This window comes from Brassica napus, chromosome C6 (assembly GCF_020379485.1).
Source record: "Brassica napus cultivar Da-Ae chromosome C6, Da-Ae, whole genome shotgun sequence".
Lineage (NCBI taxonomy): Eukaryota > Viridiplantae > Streptophyta > Magnoliopsida > Brassicales > Brassicaceae > Brassica > Brassica napus.
In genome coordinates, this window is record NC_063449.1 from 48,133,204 (window position 1) to 48,149,695 (window position 16,492).

General features: G+C 34.1%; 3 protein-coding genes across 4 annotated transcripts; 1 reads left to right on the forward strand and 2 right to left on the reverse strand.

Annotated features, from left to right (window-relative positions):
* The first annotated feature begins 370 nt into the window (after positions 1-370).
* On the forward strand, positions 371-1,976 carry LOC106445945. Its single transcript, XM_013887602.3, has 3 exons — positions 371-1,078; positions 1,376-1,548; positions 1,648-1,976. The coding sequence occupies exons 1-3, from the start codon at positions 494-496 to the stop codon at positions 1,808-1,810; spliced, it is 921 nt and encodes a 306-aa protein (XP_013743056.1). The 5' UTR covers positions 371-493; the 3' UTR covers positions 1,811-1,976.
* Positions 1,977-7,576: 5,600 nt separating this feature from the next.
* Positions 7,577-8,778, reverse strand: LOC106448224 (protein LURP-one-related 5-like). The gene is made up of 3 exons (XM_013890142.3): positions 8,723-8,778; positions 8,077-8,086; positions 7,577-7,981 (listed from the first exon to the last, which is right to left on the reverse strand). Exons 1-3 carry the CDS (start codon positions 8,776-8,778, stop codon positions 7,577-7,579), a joined length of 471 nt encoding a protein of 156 aa, XP_013745596.1.
* LOC106445946 lies at positions 8,633-13,001 on the reverse strand. 2 transcript variants are annotated; one of them, XM_013887603.3, is made up of 12 exons: positions 11,874-12,999; positions 11,653-11,700; positions 11,462-11,503; positions 11,074-11,382; positions 10,800-11,003; positions 10,652-10,741; positions 10,460-10,558; positions 10,120-10,374; positions 10,001-10,039; positions 9,617-9,922; positions 9,134-9,520; positions 8,633-9,041 (listed from the first exon to the last, which is right to left on the reverse strand). In XM_013887603.3, exons 4-12 carry the CDS (start codon positions 11,266-11,268, stop codon positions 8,781-8,783), a joined length of 1,836 nt encoding a protein of 611 aa, XP_013743057.1. In that variant the 5' UTR covers positions 11,269-11,382; positions 11,462-11,503; positions 11,653-11,700; positions 11,874-12,999; the 3' UTR covers positions 8,633-8,780. The 2 variants fall into 2 exon arrangements, with proteins under 2 accessions (XP_013743057.1, XP_022573767.1); XM_022718046.2 differs by having other exon boundaries at positions 11,462-11,700; positions 11,874-13,001.
* Between the last annotated feature and the right edge of the window lie 3,491 nt (positions 13,002-16,492).

Below are 16,492 nucleotides of genomic sequence, written 5' to 3' on the forward strand. Positions count from 1 at the left end.
CTAAGAATCCCTGGTTAATCATGGGATCTCCGTTCGTCAGCTAAAATCTAAAAAACGTGTCGAGCATTGTCTCGATCTGAGATTAACACTGTAGCTGACAGTTACTTTTAGCATTTGTTTCTATCTCTTGCTTCACCCAGCACCGTCAGTTTTTCTGTAAGAAACTATGTACTGATGGGGACAAAAGGGTGGGACGTGGGTTCCACACTTGCCCAACTGGTTATGGTCAACGTGTCAAAGTATCAGAGGCCAAGGGTTTTCTGCGATCTTTATCTATCAATCTATGGTCCCGTTAGAATTATAATTTCTCATTGTTTTTCTCTTGGATGGTGTCGACTTGAGACCAATAATATATACACTTATCATTTACAGTCGTCTAAATTAATTATGCGGCTATATAAGACCCACACTAGACTCCATATTATCAATAGACTCATAAATGGTTTTAGTTTAATGGAGTTTTTAATATAAAACAATTAACAGAGTGATCATCATGTTATTGAGAAGCACATCTGCTCCGATACTGAACTCGTGGCTTCCACAACACTGCTCGAGAGAATCATCTCCGGAGCCCGAGTCACAGCTCCAACGCCGAAACAGATCGTTGTCTATTCTCTCTTCAAAGTCCATAGACAGACACACAGGGGAGCTGTTGCACCAAACTCTCTCTGTGCACAAGGAGAGTGTTCATAAATCAAGTAACAAGGAAAACGACAGCAATGACGTAATATCACGCAGGCAGCGCAGGTCATCTTTAGATGAAAGTTCCCATGGAACAGCTTACCGGAAAAAGATTTTGGATCCTTCGTCGACCTTTTTAATGGAGAGGCTATTCTCGAGCTCTGGACAAGGAGAGAAGGTTTGTGATGATGATGATGATGGTCTGGAGACTCTTGTGAGTGGTGGTAGTGGTATGGGAAGCAGCGGTGGCAAGATATGTACGGGAGGCGGTGTCGGTGGAAGCGGCGTTGACGGCGGTGGAAGTGAGGACGCCACCGATGTGTATTACCGCGAGATGATCAACTTGAATCCTGGAAACTCTATTTTGACCGGAAACTACGCCAAGTTCTTGAAAGAGGTAATAGTTGAGTATAAATTTGGTCAAGAACTAAAAAAAAAAGTATTTCTTATCTTTTTTATACAGGATATTTTAGTAGAAACCATCCACGTGTAAAATATGTATTGCGTAGATATTAACAAAATAAAAAAAAAATGTTTAGTTTCAGGGAATATAGGTGTTAAAAAAAGTTTTCAGGGAATATAGAGAGTAAACAATACTCAATCAGTGGACAAAAAAAAATACACTCCATCTTTGATAAAATATGTATTTATGTATATATATACGTGTATATTTGATTTATGTATACATGAACAGGTGAGAGGAGACATGAAGAGAGCAGAAGAGTACTGTGAAAGAGTAATTTTAGGGAACACCAACGATGGAAACGTTCTCTCGCTGTACGCGGATCTCATTTTGCATAACCATGGTGATCGTAAAAGAGCACACTCTTATTTCCAACAAGCTGCCCAAATGTCCCCCGACGATTGGTAATTTTGAAACATCTACTTTATATAACCATATTATAGTTTAAGGATAGTTATTTAATTAATTTAGACTATGATAACAATACTGCAATAATGGTTCAGCTACGTGCAAGCTTCCTACGCAAGGTTTCTGTGGGATGTGGAGGAGGACGAAGATGAAGTAGATGGAGAAGAAGAGCAAAGGAGTGATGAAATTGGCATCATGCCTTCAACAACCACCTTCCGTGACTTTTCCCAACTCTCTGCTATTTCCACGCAGTCCTAAACACAGTTATGTAGACTTCATCTATAGTAATATCCAAACAAATAAATAAAAGGTATAGTATGCAGTATGCTGTTTAATACACATATGCGTGAGTAATATTACTTCATGTTAAGAGAATCTAGATATGTTCTGTACATTTCAAATATATGGACGGCTATGTTTTCTCTGTGCCGCAGTACATGTATATGTTTTCTCTGTCTCTGACAACTTCACAATTACTACTAGGGATGTCAAATGGGCGAGATGTCCATGGATAGCCCATGCCCAAATCAATTTGGACTAATATGGACATGTCCAAATCTGTCCAGAAAATATTTTATCCAAATGGGCGACGCCCAAATATACTCGTAGCCCAAATGTATACTCGTAGCCCAAATGGGCAAAACCACATGGACACTGGCTGAGAGCGCATGAGACTTCAGATGATGAGACAATTTGTCAAATGGTGGAAACAATGAAGCTGAAGTTTGACAAGTACTGGGAAGAATATAGTGACATCCTTTCTATTGATGCGGTGTTGGATCCAAGGTTAAAGTTTGCTGCCATGAAGTATTGTTATGACACCTTGGATTCATTAACAAGCAAGTTGAAAGTCGATCATATCCGAAAGAAGATAAAAAAGCTATACGGAGTTTATAAGAAGGATTCTAAGAGCACTACTGCAAGCACTTCAGAAACCTCCCTGGTGAACAGTATACCAGCTGGGTATGGGGTAAGTAGTTGGTGTGTTCTTGCTGTTTTTATGTTCATAATGTATGAGTTTTAGTATCGGTGTGTTCTTACTGTTTTTATGTTCATAATGTAGGATTTTTATGCATTCTTTTCTCAAAATGCGGGAACAGGAAAGTCAGCTTTAGATTTTCACTTGGCTGAACCGGTTTTAGATATGGCTGCCTTTAAAATTCTAGATGTCTTGAGATATTGGAAAAACAATGCAACACAGTTTAAGGAGCTGTCCCGCATGGCGTGTGATGTTCTTTCAATTCCCATTACAACCGTGTCTTCTGAGTCGTCATTCAGTGCTGGAAGCCGTGTTCTTAGCAAATATAGGAGTCGGCTTCTTCCATCAAATGTACAAGCTCTCATTTGTGGAAGAAATTGGCTGCGTGGGTTTGAAGTGACGAGTAAGCTTTCTGATTTTATATTGAAATGTTCATTATATGTCTCTTTACTCGATTGCATTGTTTATATGTCTCTTTACTTGGCTGCTGTGATTTTTATACTGATTTGCTTGCATGTTTACTTGTGGATTGAACTTGCTAAATGTCTCATTAGGTGATTGAAGATGATGAAGAAGAAAAAAAAGAAGAAGAGAAGGAAGGGGAAGCTGAAGAAGAAAGTGGAAGTGGAAGAAAGAAGAGAAGGAAGTGAGATTAAGTGAAGGAATGAAGTTTAAGTACCTTTTGGAGTTCCGGTTCAAGTAGCCGTTAAAGTTTAAGTACCTTTTGTAAAACATGGAGTTTAAGTTTGTAAAACATGGAGTTTAAGTTTAAGTTTGTAAAGCATGAAGTTTAAATTTAAGTTTAAGACTTTAAGTATCATCTTTTAATTTGAAAATTAGACTTTTTAGAATATATACATTTTTTAAATGACATTTAGAATCTGCACTTCTTTTAAATTGAAAATTAGATTTTTTATATAAAGTAGACGTCTGGATCCCATGGACAACTCATCTGGTCATGGTCCTATTTGGTTATGGTCTTATTTGGACATAGTCTTATTTGGGCTTCGACCAAAAACGTCCAGAGAAAAACAAGCCCATCTGAACACGTCCAAACCCACCCAGCCGTCCAATTGACACCCCTAATTTACGACTATTCAAACTGAGACAGCAAGTACATGACCAAAGCCCAGCCAACCACAGCTATATGAACTACTAGAACATTTAGGCATTAAAAGTCAACTAGACGGGTAAATTGTTTGTTTTGTTTTTTCTGTATAATCTTTTGTAAATAGCTTAAAAAATCATATATGTTTTACTCATCAGCGTGAAGTTTATGTATGCACTATGCAGGTTGGTTACTGGGTTTCTTCAATAACGTAAATTAATAATTAGAAGCAGTTACGTAAATTAATAATTAGAAGTGGGAAGAAAGGTAACTGCTTAGATTATAGAAAAAAATGAACGTGGTTAGAGTTAGTATATACTCCCTCTGGATTTAAATGTATGATGTTTAAGGTTTTACACACATATTAAGAAACAATAAATACACTATTTTAATTGTTACTTTTTAGTTATATCAATAAATTTTCACCACTCATAATTTTACTTTTTAATTTATGTTTAAATTTTAAAGATAAATACATTAATTATATCTCAAAACATTATACAATTATATACAAAATAAAAAGATAGAACATCATACATTCGTATCCGGAGGGAGTAATTAGAAGCAGTTATGAAATAATTAGTTTTTTTTTAAAAGTAGGTCCAATGACAAAAGAAGTAATATTTCAGAGAAAGTTGAGGGTAAATAATATGAGTGATCCTGAATTAATAATATTGATTTTTTTTGTCGGTAAGTGATTAAGATGTGAGAGAAAGACAATGACAAGTTTTAAGACTGAATATTTTCTTGCTTAACATTTACAAAACATTGAAGACTAAGTAGAATAATCTGTAATCCTTATCTCTTTTCTATCTAAACAACTGTAAATTCGTATATTCATCATAATGAATAAGAAAGGATTAAATTGGTTAAAGAAGAGTAGGTGTTGCTTTCCCGTACAAACCTCTGTCCTACAAAGATTAAAAGACCATTTAGAGCATGTCCAACTGGGGATTGTGACTGAGTTTCTAAAGATTAAAAAAAAAGAAATGAAAAAAATTATTTAAGAAACCCAACAATAGTTTTGAAGAAACTCTCTGTAACATCTCCTCCCACCTCTCAATACATCAATAGTTTTAGGCATTTCATTTTTATGATTTAAAAAAAAAAAGTATTATTTTACCTTTAAGAACTTGTTTTTAAGAGTTTGACCGTTAATTTACATACTGCACTTTATGTGTTTGGCGGGATATTAAGTATGAATTTGGACTTCGCATGAGCATTGGCCACTGGTGTATGACTGACATAAGAAACCTCCAACGCTTCTGTCAGTCTGTGCCATAAGGAGGGCCTCGGTCCAATGATGCAGTGGCGGAACTAACCAAAGTGTTTACCGGGGTCAGTTTTAGAGTCAGCATATATATTATATGGGTCAATAAGCCTATTTTACTATATTTTCTCAATTTTCTCTGTAAAAACACAAGTAAATTTTATTTTTCTTTGATTTCACATGGGTCATATGACCCACCTCACAAGGCACTACCTCCGCCACTGCAATGACGTAGGGACAAGAAATAAGTCTCCCCGTCGACTCTCCGTCGATTGGCTGCGAAAATAACTGTATCTATTCCTTATGGTGGGAGAGAAATAATAGACTTCATAACTCCATATCAGCACCTGCAACAGTTACTTACAAGAAGATAGACCGGCTCAGGGGCGGATCTACAATGATAGCAACGGGGGCAAGTGCCCCCAACTACTTTATAAAAAACATTTGGTTATTAAGAGACGTTTGGATTTTGTAGAGAAATTGGTAAAGATGCCCCCGCTTAAGCCCATCCGTACTGAGTTCAAAACTCATAGTGTATGTTTTCTTTTTGTTTGTTTTTACTATCTTGCTATACAATTAATGGTTTTCTGACACGTCCACTTTTACCGTATCAGTATCATTCTTAATTGGTATTAAAAGCTTTCCATTTTTGTTTTATTATTAATATAATTCCTTTTTTTTTGTCAACAATTCCTTTTCCTTGTTAACATATTTTTTGTTTTGTTTATTTGTCTTTTTTAATATTATCATCTTAGATTTCAATATTTTCTGAAGCATATATTAAGCCCACTATTTTAATTGTAGACATTCACAATTGCCGCTAACAAACAAATAAAACTAATTGATATTTAAATAATAAAAATAATTCATTCATTTTAATTTAATATTCTAGAGTTCATTTCTTTATAATATAAGGACCACAACAAGTTATGTGTATCATATTGTTATATATATATAAAACTTTAAGACAACTTTTCTATATATTTTAATTGTTTTTTTCTGCAACAATATATTCTTGTGCATAATAACATTTGTATTTAGCAAAATGAAAACTATTTTGTAAGAGATATCATGGATTAAAAAATATATTTATTATTTGTTACAGTTTATAAATGATTAAATTTATAATTAATATTTTATTGTATATTTATTTATTACATTTATATTATTGAATATACTTATTAATGTGCCTCCGTCTAATAGTTGTTTTGGATCCGCCACACCGGGTTGTTAGAAACGCGATACTAGCACGAAGGGACCGCAAGAAATTTCGCAACCTGATGTCACTATGGCTGAAGTTTGACTAATCTCTGCAGTCACCGAAGTTCTTCCTGTTGGCCATTCTTTGTTTTTTCTTTTTTTTGGCAAAGGATAGCTACGATTTAAACATTTTGTATTAAGCAAACAAGCTCTTTTTTAAAATGAAATTCATATACTTATAAAAAAAAGAAATAAGACGATGCTTCTAGAAAAGAGGTGTGGATAGTCGATTTTTAAAATGAAATTCATATACTTATAAAAAAAAGAAATAAGACGATGCTTCTAGAAAAGAGGTGTGGATAATTTCATTGAATTAAGGAAGTGTGGGGATTAAGAATATTTGGTGCCGATCAAGCGATCGTTGTTAAATCTGAACAAAATGAGATCAAACACACATAAAATATGAGAGTATCCCAATTGCAGAGTTCTCGACATGTTTTTTTTTTATAAATTAAATGTACATACATAAAACTAGTTCCAAATATCTGAAAAATCACAAAACAACTTAAATAAAATATTTTAGAGCAATTTTCATAATTTTTAAATTTTCAAAACAATAATTTATAATATTTTTATTATATTATATAGTACCATAAATTTCATTTTATGGTTCACTGCGACATTACTTTTTGTCAGAAATCGAAAGTTCCATCTGCTTTATTTTTGTCAACAATTACAATCTAAGTAATCATATCTAGTAGTATTCCCTCTGTTCCCGAAAGTAAGATTTTCTAGAGTATGCATGCTTATTAAAATTTAATAAATGTTTATAATTTAATTTATTTTTGACTTTATTATATATTTTCCAATAACTTTCCACCAATGAAATTTAATCAATTCAAATATTTTCAATTAATGTTTCTCAAAAGTATAAAAAAATATCTTAACAATATAAAAAATTTATTTTTGTGGAACAAGAATTTTTTTTAAAAAATCTTACTTTCAAAAACGGATTCGAAAACGGAGAGAGTATATAACTTTATCCTTGATTCCCATGGATTTGGAATATAGTTGAACCGTCCTATGGCCAATGTCTATTGAAAGAAAAAGAAGATGTGACACATCCTTTATGGGTAATAGCTTCGTATTTTGACTAATGCAAATTCTGAACTCGTTCGAGAGAACATATAGCGTTTTGCCTACCTCACCAAGAAAAAGGGAATTAAATTGACAAAATTGTTTTATATCACCAACCAACTCTTTTCTCAAGTCATTTAAACCTTTTGTTATCCGAATTAAACAGCTGCAACTTAGAGTAATTCAAATAAAATTCATTCACAGCAAGTGACAGACGAGAAATATTTGTCCAGATCGTTCCTTTCAAGCCGACAGAAGCTCACAACTAGATAGATATTATTATTTCCACTCGTTTTTGGTTCCCACCCAAAAAGAAAAGAAAAGAAGAAATTAATGATCTTCTGCGTAAGGGTGCACCTGTTCTTCACCAACCTCGACGTAATCGTCACCGTAGATCTGATCAAGCACAAGGACCAATCCCATGGCAAAGGCTCCATCAAAACCGGCCTTCACGTTCAACGAGAAAACGTCTTTCCCAAGCATCACGTTCGTTGACGCATCCACTTTACGACGTATCTCCGCCACCTTCCGCCTCGTCTCCGCCTCCACCACGGTGCAGCTCCTTTGCCCGAAATTTCCTTCGATCAAGTACTCGTTGCACTCGTACTCCGCGTAAACCTCCACCGTCACGCTGTTCCTCCCGATCATCGACGATCTCCTCACTCCGAAGATCGGTTTTTGACCGTCTGTTCTCTCCCCGAGATACCCCTCCCATCTCCGTCGCAAACTCGGCCTCTGTTTCACCGTTTAGAAAGAAAAAACCAGAGTTAGAACACGACTGTATCCGACTTATTATAGTATTTTATTTATAAAAGGAGGTAGGTAGGTACCTTTCGTCCACTACAACAAATATGGCTTTTAATAGCATACGGATAACGCTATTATATGGTATCCATAGCGGTTTTACAAATGCTATGAAAACGACCGCTATAATAGAGTCCCTATATACGATAGCGTTTTCGGATGACGCTATCGTAGAGTAGCCTTTAATAGCGTTATGTTTTCGCTGTGTTACGGTTATTTATTACACACAATTTATGCTATAGGAAATTGTATAACAGCTATATTTATCTGCTGTATTAAACCTATTAATAGCTATTATTTTGTGCTGTTCTAAATTATGTAATAACTTTTTTATGTTGCTATATATTTTTGTAAAATAGCTATATTCTGTAGCCATCAATTACGTTGTAGTAGCTTTACATTGGTGCTACTTTATGATGTGTTGCAGCAGTGGTATTGAGTTATGTTCATATGATTTATAGCATTTTTTTCGTGATATCAAGTGAGTGTATCATAACTTATTTTATATGCTATTTCACCCATTAAAATATGCTATTTCGCCCAATAAATGGTTCACTATAAATACACAAAATGCTCAAAAAGAAGTAAACAAAGTCTGAAATTTCATAATAGAAATACCATATCATAATTAAGTTCAAAAGTAAGAACACAAGTGTCATTTGCACTAAGTACCATAAGTTCATAAGTTCTAAAGCAATGAAAATAGAAGACCATACGTTCTTATTCATCCTCACACGATGACAACCTTGTCTTCAGGCCATGCTATAGTGGTACCAATAGCATCCTCCATACACTCGATTGCAGATGTAGGCCTCCAAACCATGGCATCATCCACCTTGACTACATCAACCCACACACGAACTGCATTTTTTCCCAAAGGAACAAAATGCACTAACTGTTCTGGGTTGTTTGAAGACCAGCGTCCTTCTGCAACAACAACTTTCTGACCGGTAATGTCGAGCAGTTTGCACTTCTGACCTTCTTTCACAATCTGTGTATGAGAATGATGTCCATTAGTGTAACACATATGAAAGCATTACCAACTTTATTAGATATATCAACACAACCTACACTACTACTTACCTTCCGAGAGCTTGAAGGAGTTTGTGCCACTGGTTTTAAAATATTAGCAGGAGCCGGTGGAGTGTGTACTTGTGACTGCGTAATAGGAGATTCTGTAGCTGGTGACTCAGAGTTTAAACTGTCGAATGAAACTCTGCTGAGAGGCCATGCTACATACGACTTCAAACAATCACCGAGGGTTGAGTGTTTTTCTGTTGGCCTCCAAAGAAAAGTCTGAGGTAACGTCACCGCATCTACATATACTTTCACAGCATTTGGTCCAAGAGGAAGGCCATCCACCAAGGCTTTGGGATCACGACTCTCCCAACGACCTTCAGCAACTGTTTCTTCATCCTGTGTTAACCAATGTAGAAGTTTGCAGTTGTTCTTCTCTACTGTCTCAGGGCTCTGTCAAAACAATAAATTCAACACGTGAAATACATTACTAGATTTTAGAAAACAGAAACTTAGACACCAAAGTGAGATGAGGACTGAAAACCTTACTTTACCAAGAATGTGATCTGGATCGATCTCCTCGTCAAGAACAAGAAGAGAATCTTGAGGCCACGCAACTGTTTCTCCTACAGCCTGACCAATAGTGTAAATTTTTGGCGCCGGTCTCCAAAGAAATGCATCTACTTCAATAGCCGTCTCAACTACCACCTTAACTGAATTAGGGCCCAATGGCACATTGTTAACAAACTCCATTTCATCCGATGACAGAAAACGACCCTCGGCTACTTTGCATTCCTTGTCACACCAATCATATAGGATACACTTAGGCTGTGGTGTCCAATTATTCGTCACACTCTACAAAGATTAATCAACACAACAGTTACATTCCGTTCAAGTTAGTTGAGCATGAATCCGATTTGCACAAGTACTTACTCTTGGTGCTGAATTCTCACCCTCTTCCGATTCTGGCCTCTGTAATTAGAAAAATAAATAAGGTTTGTGTTCTTTAATAAGAAAAAAAAATCACAGGAGAGTTGCTCAGAAACACTTACTCGACTATTCATTTTAGCAAGAGCCTCTTGCAATTCTTCGACCTGCTGCTTCAACTTATTTTGTGTCTGTTGCATTTCAGTCACATACTTGTTCTTCACTTCGAAAAAAGCCAGTTTGCTCACACTCATTCCTCTACCCATAGCCCTCAATCGTCCAGGATTGTCAGGTCCCAAGATCTGAGTAAGAGTATCTTCTTTTGGGTTTGATGATGATGATCCTTGATGGTCAGACCGAATAAACTCAGTAGCCTTTTCCTGTCACAAGTTCAAATTTTTATGTGAGATTTTTAACTCTAATTTTAAACATCACAAATGAATAAGAGAACAACATAAGAATTACTATTTTGTCAGCAGCATCTGTGTTTACTGCAGTGCCATCCTTTTTAGTTCGTGACTTCACCCACACATTCAGTCTCGTCACTTCAGTGCCATCCTTTTTCTGCATAATGATTCAGGTTTATGATTCAAGAACAAAAAAATTCCAAAAAAATTCCAATAAATACACAAATCAGGCTCCTGTATATATACTTACTAAATCTTCTGCCAATCTAACCATTCCTTTACGGCTACATGTGTGAGGAATCTGCTTACGTCTTCTTTCCTTGTACGACTCCCTAACAGCCTATATAGAAGTGTTAGAAAGCAGATGTAAGATAATATAACTAATTAAGATGTCATACCCTGAACTCTTTACTAGTCTTCTCTTTCACAAACTTCTTCCACTCTGCAAGTTGAATATTATCTGGCCTCAACTTCAAACGCTCTGTGTGATTTTCAGCATTCAGAATCTGATTAACCAAGCGTGATTTAGAGGCCCTCCATATGCATCCCATCTGTTTCATAACTGCCGCTTTCTCGTACTCTCCATCCAGTTCAAAACGTAACTACAAGAACATTAAAAGTTGTAAGGCAGAGTTCGTTAATTTAGTTATAGTGTCAACAGAAACAAATTACCTGAACAGATTTCCATAGAACAGTTTTCCGGTCGTCGCCTATTTTTCTCCAATCATCTATCACCACAGGAACATGTTCCCTCACCAAGGGACCTAAGTACGAAGAGAGCTTAACTGATCCTTCTCCACAGGGTTCTCCAAATGCTGTGAAATCCACCTTGATCCGTGCATTAGGATCTCTCGCAATATCTTTCATCTTCGTTGATTACGACATCGGGCGCATGGACATACAATCTTCCCATTAACTCCTAACTTATCAGTAACACCATTGACAAAAGCTCGGGCAGCTCTCTCGTATGCAGAATCAACTCTTAAGTTCATGAAAAAAAAAAGTTATGACGCGAATTTTTGGAATTCTATAACCTGAACACTTAGGGAAATGTACATACCTACTTATATGAACCCACGACTTGTCCAACATTATTAGGACCCTTGCCAAAATTCCAAAAAGTGTACATGGTTCAAGCAACAATGACAATATAAATTTTGCTTCAATGTCTAAACCGCAAACAACTAGATAAATGTCTACAAAAGTATACAAACTATTAGATAATGTGAATAAGTGATCGATGTGTCTAACCTCGACAGAATATAGAAGACGCAAGCTTGTGAAGTCACGAACCCGCACCTGCAAAACAAAAAAGAACTGATTAATGGAAACAAATATGAACCGATAACAATGAAATTAATCAGAACTTGAATCAATCGAATCTAACACCTATTTACTTTCACAACTTCAATCAATCAAAACTAAGACCTATATACATGCACAACTTGGATCAATTGAATTTAAGACCTCACTCTTAAATTAGAGTCTCGGATTTGAAATTGGAGATGATGATGGCTGAATCCAATTGTATACTCTGTTAGGATGAGCGACGAGATTACGGATGGTGAAAGATGAGAGATCGAGGCGGAGATGGTGGAGAGAGGTTGTGGAGAGGAATGGAAGATGGAGAAAACGCGGCGGAGATGGTGGAGAGATGATGTGGGGAGGAAGGGTTGGTGGGCGATGGAGTCGTAGATGGTGGAGAGAGGATGTAGAGAGGAAGGGAAGATGGAGAAACGAGTCGGAGATGGTGGATAGAGCTTTGAGCTCGATGGAGGTGGAGAAGAAAGGGAAGACGGAGAGAACGAGGTAAGTAAATCCGATCCCTTTCTTTTTTTTTTTTAATGCTATGAAAAGTATATGTTCTTAAAACATACCGCCTAAATCCATTTTTTTCACTAAGTGTTGGCGCTTATTCTAAAAACTTGGGTGATTAGTGAGTTTTTTTTTTCACTTTACCGAATTTTCGGCATAGCATAAGTAAAGTGCTATAACTTTGCGAGGCAGACTTCCAAATACCTTTCCATAGCAGTTAGGAAAATTGTGCTATCTTAATCTGCTATGAATACCTATATTTGTTGTAGTGGTCGGAGGGTTAGGAGACAGCGACCGTGAGCGTCCATGAGGACAACCTCATCGTTGTCGCGGTTGTTGGGACCACCGTAAGAGTCCACCCGAAAGACCAAAGTGCCCTTGCAGTCGTAAACCGTGAAACCATCTCCGGCGAAAAAGAGAGAAGTTTTCCGAACAGTCAAGTTCTTGTCTTGCCCGTGACTAAATTTATTGTCCACAAGCAAACCACCCTTCATTTTTTTCCGATTGCTGATTGGTTCCAAATTAGAAACTCAAACTCCGATTCTGAGTTTGTTGATGTGATGATATGCTTTGTAAAGCTTTTGAGTTTTGATACTTATAAGACAAGTGAGAGTTGGGGGATAAGGAAGACAACGAGTGCACGATTTATAAGGACAAGACGACACGGAGATAGAATCTCATTTAGGAGTTTTTACAGTTTCGGCAAATGTTAAAGTGCCACGTGTCGATGACTAGTAGCTTGAACTTTTATCAAGTACGTAGATGCGCTTCACAATTTCCCCCCCCTTTTTTCTTCACTTTAACGTATCAACGTACTAGTAGCAAATGTTGATATGTTCATGCAAGATACAACTAGAGTGACATATGAGGCTGATGAGCAATATCAGTCTTCTGTTTCTTTCAATTTGCTTATACATACTTATTTAAAGTTTTACTGTGTGTTTCTATACGCAGAAATAAAATTTAAAACTAATTATATTTTTTAAAAATCTGTTAATATTTTAGATTTATTATGTATTTAGCAATATTTTAATAATAACTAATTTTAAATTAAAATATCTCGAACATTTTAATGTTTTTTGTTTATTTATTAGTTATTTACATGTATACGCTTGTGCATATTTTCAAGATTCTTGTTGGACGGTCTTCGGCAACATTACTTCTTCCTTTCCAGTCACTGTTTCTCCTTCTCTCCTTTTTTTCCGATCTGACATTATTCCGAACATATTGTAAGGCGATTAATCGATTAGTACAGATCAAAAGGATGCCTTTTGTTTCTATATTTAGTATTAAAATACTAATAAAGCCATTAGGGTATCGTGTGGGCATCACCGGACACATTATTGATTCTCTTTTATAAGTAGTTAACTCCACAAATCATATAGAACTCGTTTTTTATAACGAGCGCTTAACATTAGAATAACTAAGTAACTAAATGTTGGTTGATCAAAAAGAATGGAGCCGTGGAATGCATATTAGCTTTTATTAGTTAAAGCTTACAGCCTCACCAAATCTTCTCAGATCTAGTCGTTGATATTTTTATATTCCCTATTATTTTATTTATGCATAATAATATGAACCTTACATCAGGGTCCATGGCCAGCTAGTTTGTCAGTTAAGTTTCTAAAAAATATCGGTACTGAAATGGAAACGAAATAAACCCGTGTAACATGTGTGTTTTCCATGCACGACCGACTATGATGATACACATTATTTCCGTGTACGATACCAAATTACCCATCAACTGGCTCGCATCGGGAAAAAAGATTCCCACTATACACATCATTAAAGATAACATAATCCTTGCAATCTCATAGAAATACTTTAAATTAGCATAATGTCTTTCAAATCAATTATTTTTGTATGATAACGATTTTTGGAAAGCTTTAAGCAAAATCATGTGTTACAAAGAAGTATCTGACCCATTTGACCAAAAAGAGCTTAAGAGCTTTCTGATCAGCATTTATATATTACTTGTTAATTATTCCAATACTATGTCTTTTAATTTTTCCATATCCTACTTTTTTCATGATAAAAAATGTGTATGCACCAAATGTCAATAACAGATACATGTTTTCTCAAAATAATTTTATTTTTCTGATATATATTAATGGCTAAAAATAATAACAAACCAAAATAAATAATTGTTATATAAAATGCATAAGATAGAGTGATGAAATATATGTACATACTATTATTTATGAAATGATTTGGCTTATTTGTCATCTTCTCCATGATTTTAGTTAATTTGTTTACTTTTCATATTTTCCAAAATTTTAGGATAAATCATTAGTTTAATTAATTAATATTATTATTAATTTTTATTTTATTTTGATATCTATATATTTATCATGATATTTAAAATCATGATAAACATGAACCTATTTTACCGATATATATACTAATATTTTTTAAAAATATATTTTAATATATAATAAACATGATATTTACGACATTTAATTAATAATATATACCGATAGTATCGTCATTACTTTTCTCTCATTTATAATTTTAATGACTAATATTATAGCTAATTTCTCTGATTTTTACTGAAAATATTGATCAAATACAGATTATTATAAATTTATATATAAGTATACTAATATATCTGAATTAATCAGTTTCTTTAGTTAATTTACTTATTTTTCATATTTTTTCCATAGTTATATGATAAATTATTAGTTTAATTAATATTATTTACTGAAGCCTATAATCTTTAGTGTTGTTTTAAAACTTCTGACCACATTCTACATTTGTGTTAGTGTATGCTAAACTCTCTTTCATGGTAAATGGGAATCATTATAATTTTTTATCAATTAATTTAGTAAAACTTCATAATACTCTTTAACTCGAGGAATTACCACTATAAAATCGCTATTTTTTTGAAAAACGGACACAACAATGGCTGTCAACCTCTTTCAACATCTTCATATGTAAGTGCGTGATGCAACTATGCATTAAAACAATATTGTCTTATTTTTTGAAATTTTCTCAAAATCTATTTGTTAACCCCTACAAAAATATTGAATTTTGGTAAATTCTTTATATACTAAAGACTATAATTTTTAGTGTTGTTTTAAAATTTCTGACCACATTCTACATTTGTATTAATGTATGCTAAACTCTCTTTCACGATATATGGGAATCATTATAATTTTTTTATCAATTAATTTAGAAAAACTTCATAATACTTCGTAAATCGAGTAATAACCACTATAAAATCACTATTTTCTTGAAAAAAGGGAGACAACAAAGGCTCCAAACCTATTTCAACATCATCATATGTAAGTGCATGATACTACTATGCATTAAAAAATATTGTCATATTTTTTGAAATTTTCTCAAAATCTATGTATTAACCCCCTAAAAAATATTGAATTTTGGTAAATTCTTTATATACTGAAGCCTATAATCTTTAGTTTTGTTTTAAAACTTTTGACCACATTCTACATTTGTATTAGTGTACGCTAAAATCTATTTCATGGTATATGGGAATCATTATAGTTTATTATCAATTAATTTAGTAAAACTTTATAATATTCCTTAAATCGAGGAATAACCAGTATAAAATCGTTATTTTCTTGAAAAACGGAGACAACAAAGGCTGCCAACCTCTTTCAACATCATCATATGTAAGTGCAGGATGCAACTATGCATTAAAACAATATTTTCATATTTTTAAAAATTTTCTCAAAATCTATGTGTACCCCCTACAAATATATTGAATTTTGGTAAATTCTTTATATACTGAAACCTATAATCTTTAGTGTTGTTTTAAAATTTATGACCACATTCTACATTTGTATTAATGTATGTTAAACTCTCTTTCATGGAATATGAGAATCATTATAATTTTTTAACAATTAATTTAGTAAAACTTCATAATACTCCTTAAATCGAGGAATAACCACTATAAAATCGCTATTTTCTTGAAAAACTGAGACAATAAAGGCTCCAAAACTCTTTCAACATCATCATATGTAAGTGCAGGATGCAACTATGCATTAAAAAATATTGTTATATTTTTTGAAATTTTCTCAAAATCTATGTGTTAACAACCTCTACAAAAATATTGAATTTTGGTAAATTTTTATATACTGAAGCCTATAATCTTTAGTGTTGTTTTAAAACTTCTGACCACTTTCTACATTATTATTAGTGTATGTGAAACTCTCTATCAGGGTAAATGGGAATTATTATAATTTTTTATCAATTAATTTAGTAAAACTTCATAATACTCCTTAAATCGAGGAATTACCACTATAAAATTGCTATT

Bases quoted from the DNA above. Each gene is read 5' to 3' on its own strand.
- LOC106448224 (XM_013890142.3), bottom strand. From the start codon at position 8,778: ATGAATAAGAACGTATGGTCTTCTATTTTCATTGCTTTAGAACTTATG.
- LOC106445946 (XM_022718046.2), bottom strand. From the start codon at position 11,268: ATGAAAGATATTGCGAGAGATCCTAATGCACGGATCAAGGTGGATTTC. The intron at 9,923-10,000 runs GTAAGTACTTGT...TAATCTTTGTAG, and splicing joins GTGAGAATTCAGCACCAAGA to AGTGTGACGAATAATTGGAC. The intron at 9,521-9,616 runs GTAAGGTTTTCA...TTGTTTTGACAG, and splicing joins CAGATCACATTCTTGGTAAA to AGCCCTGAGACAGTAGAGAA.
- LOC106445945 (XM_013887602.3), top strand. From the start codon at position 494: ATGTTATTGAGAAGCACATCTGCTCCGATACTGAACTCGTGGCTTCCA. The intron at 1,079-1,375 runs GTAATAGTTGAG...ATACATGAACAG, and splicing joins ACGCCAAGTTCTTGAAAGAG to GTGAGAGGAGACATGAAGAG. The intron at 1,549-1,647 runs GTAATTTTGAAA...ATAATGGTTCAG, and splicing joins CAAATGTCCCCCGACGATTG to CTACGTGCAAGCTTCCTACG.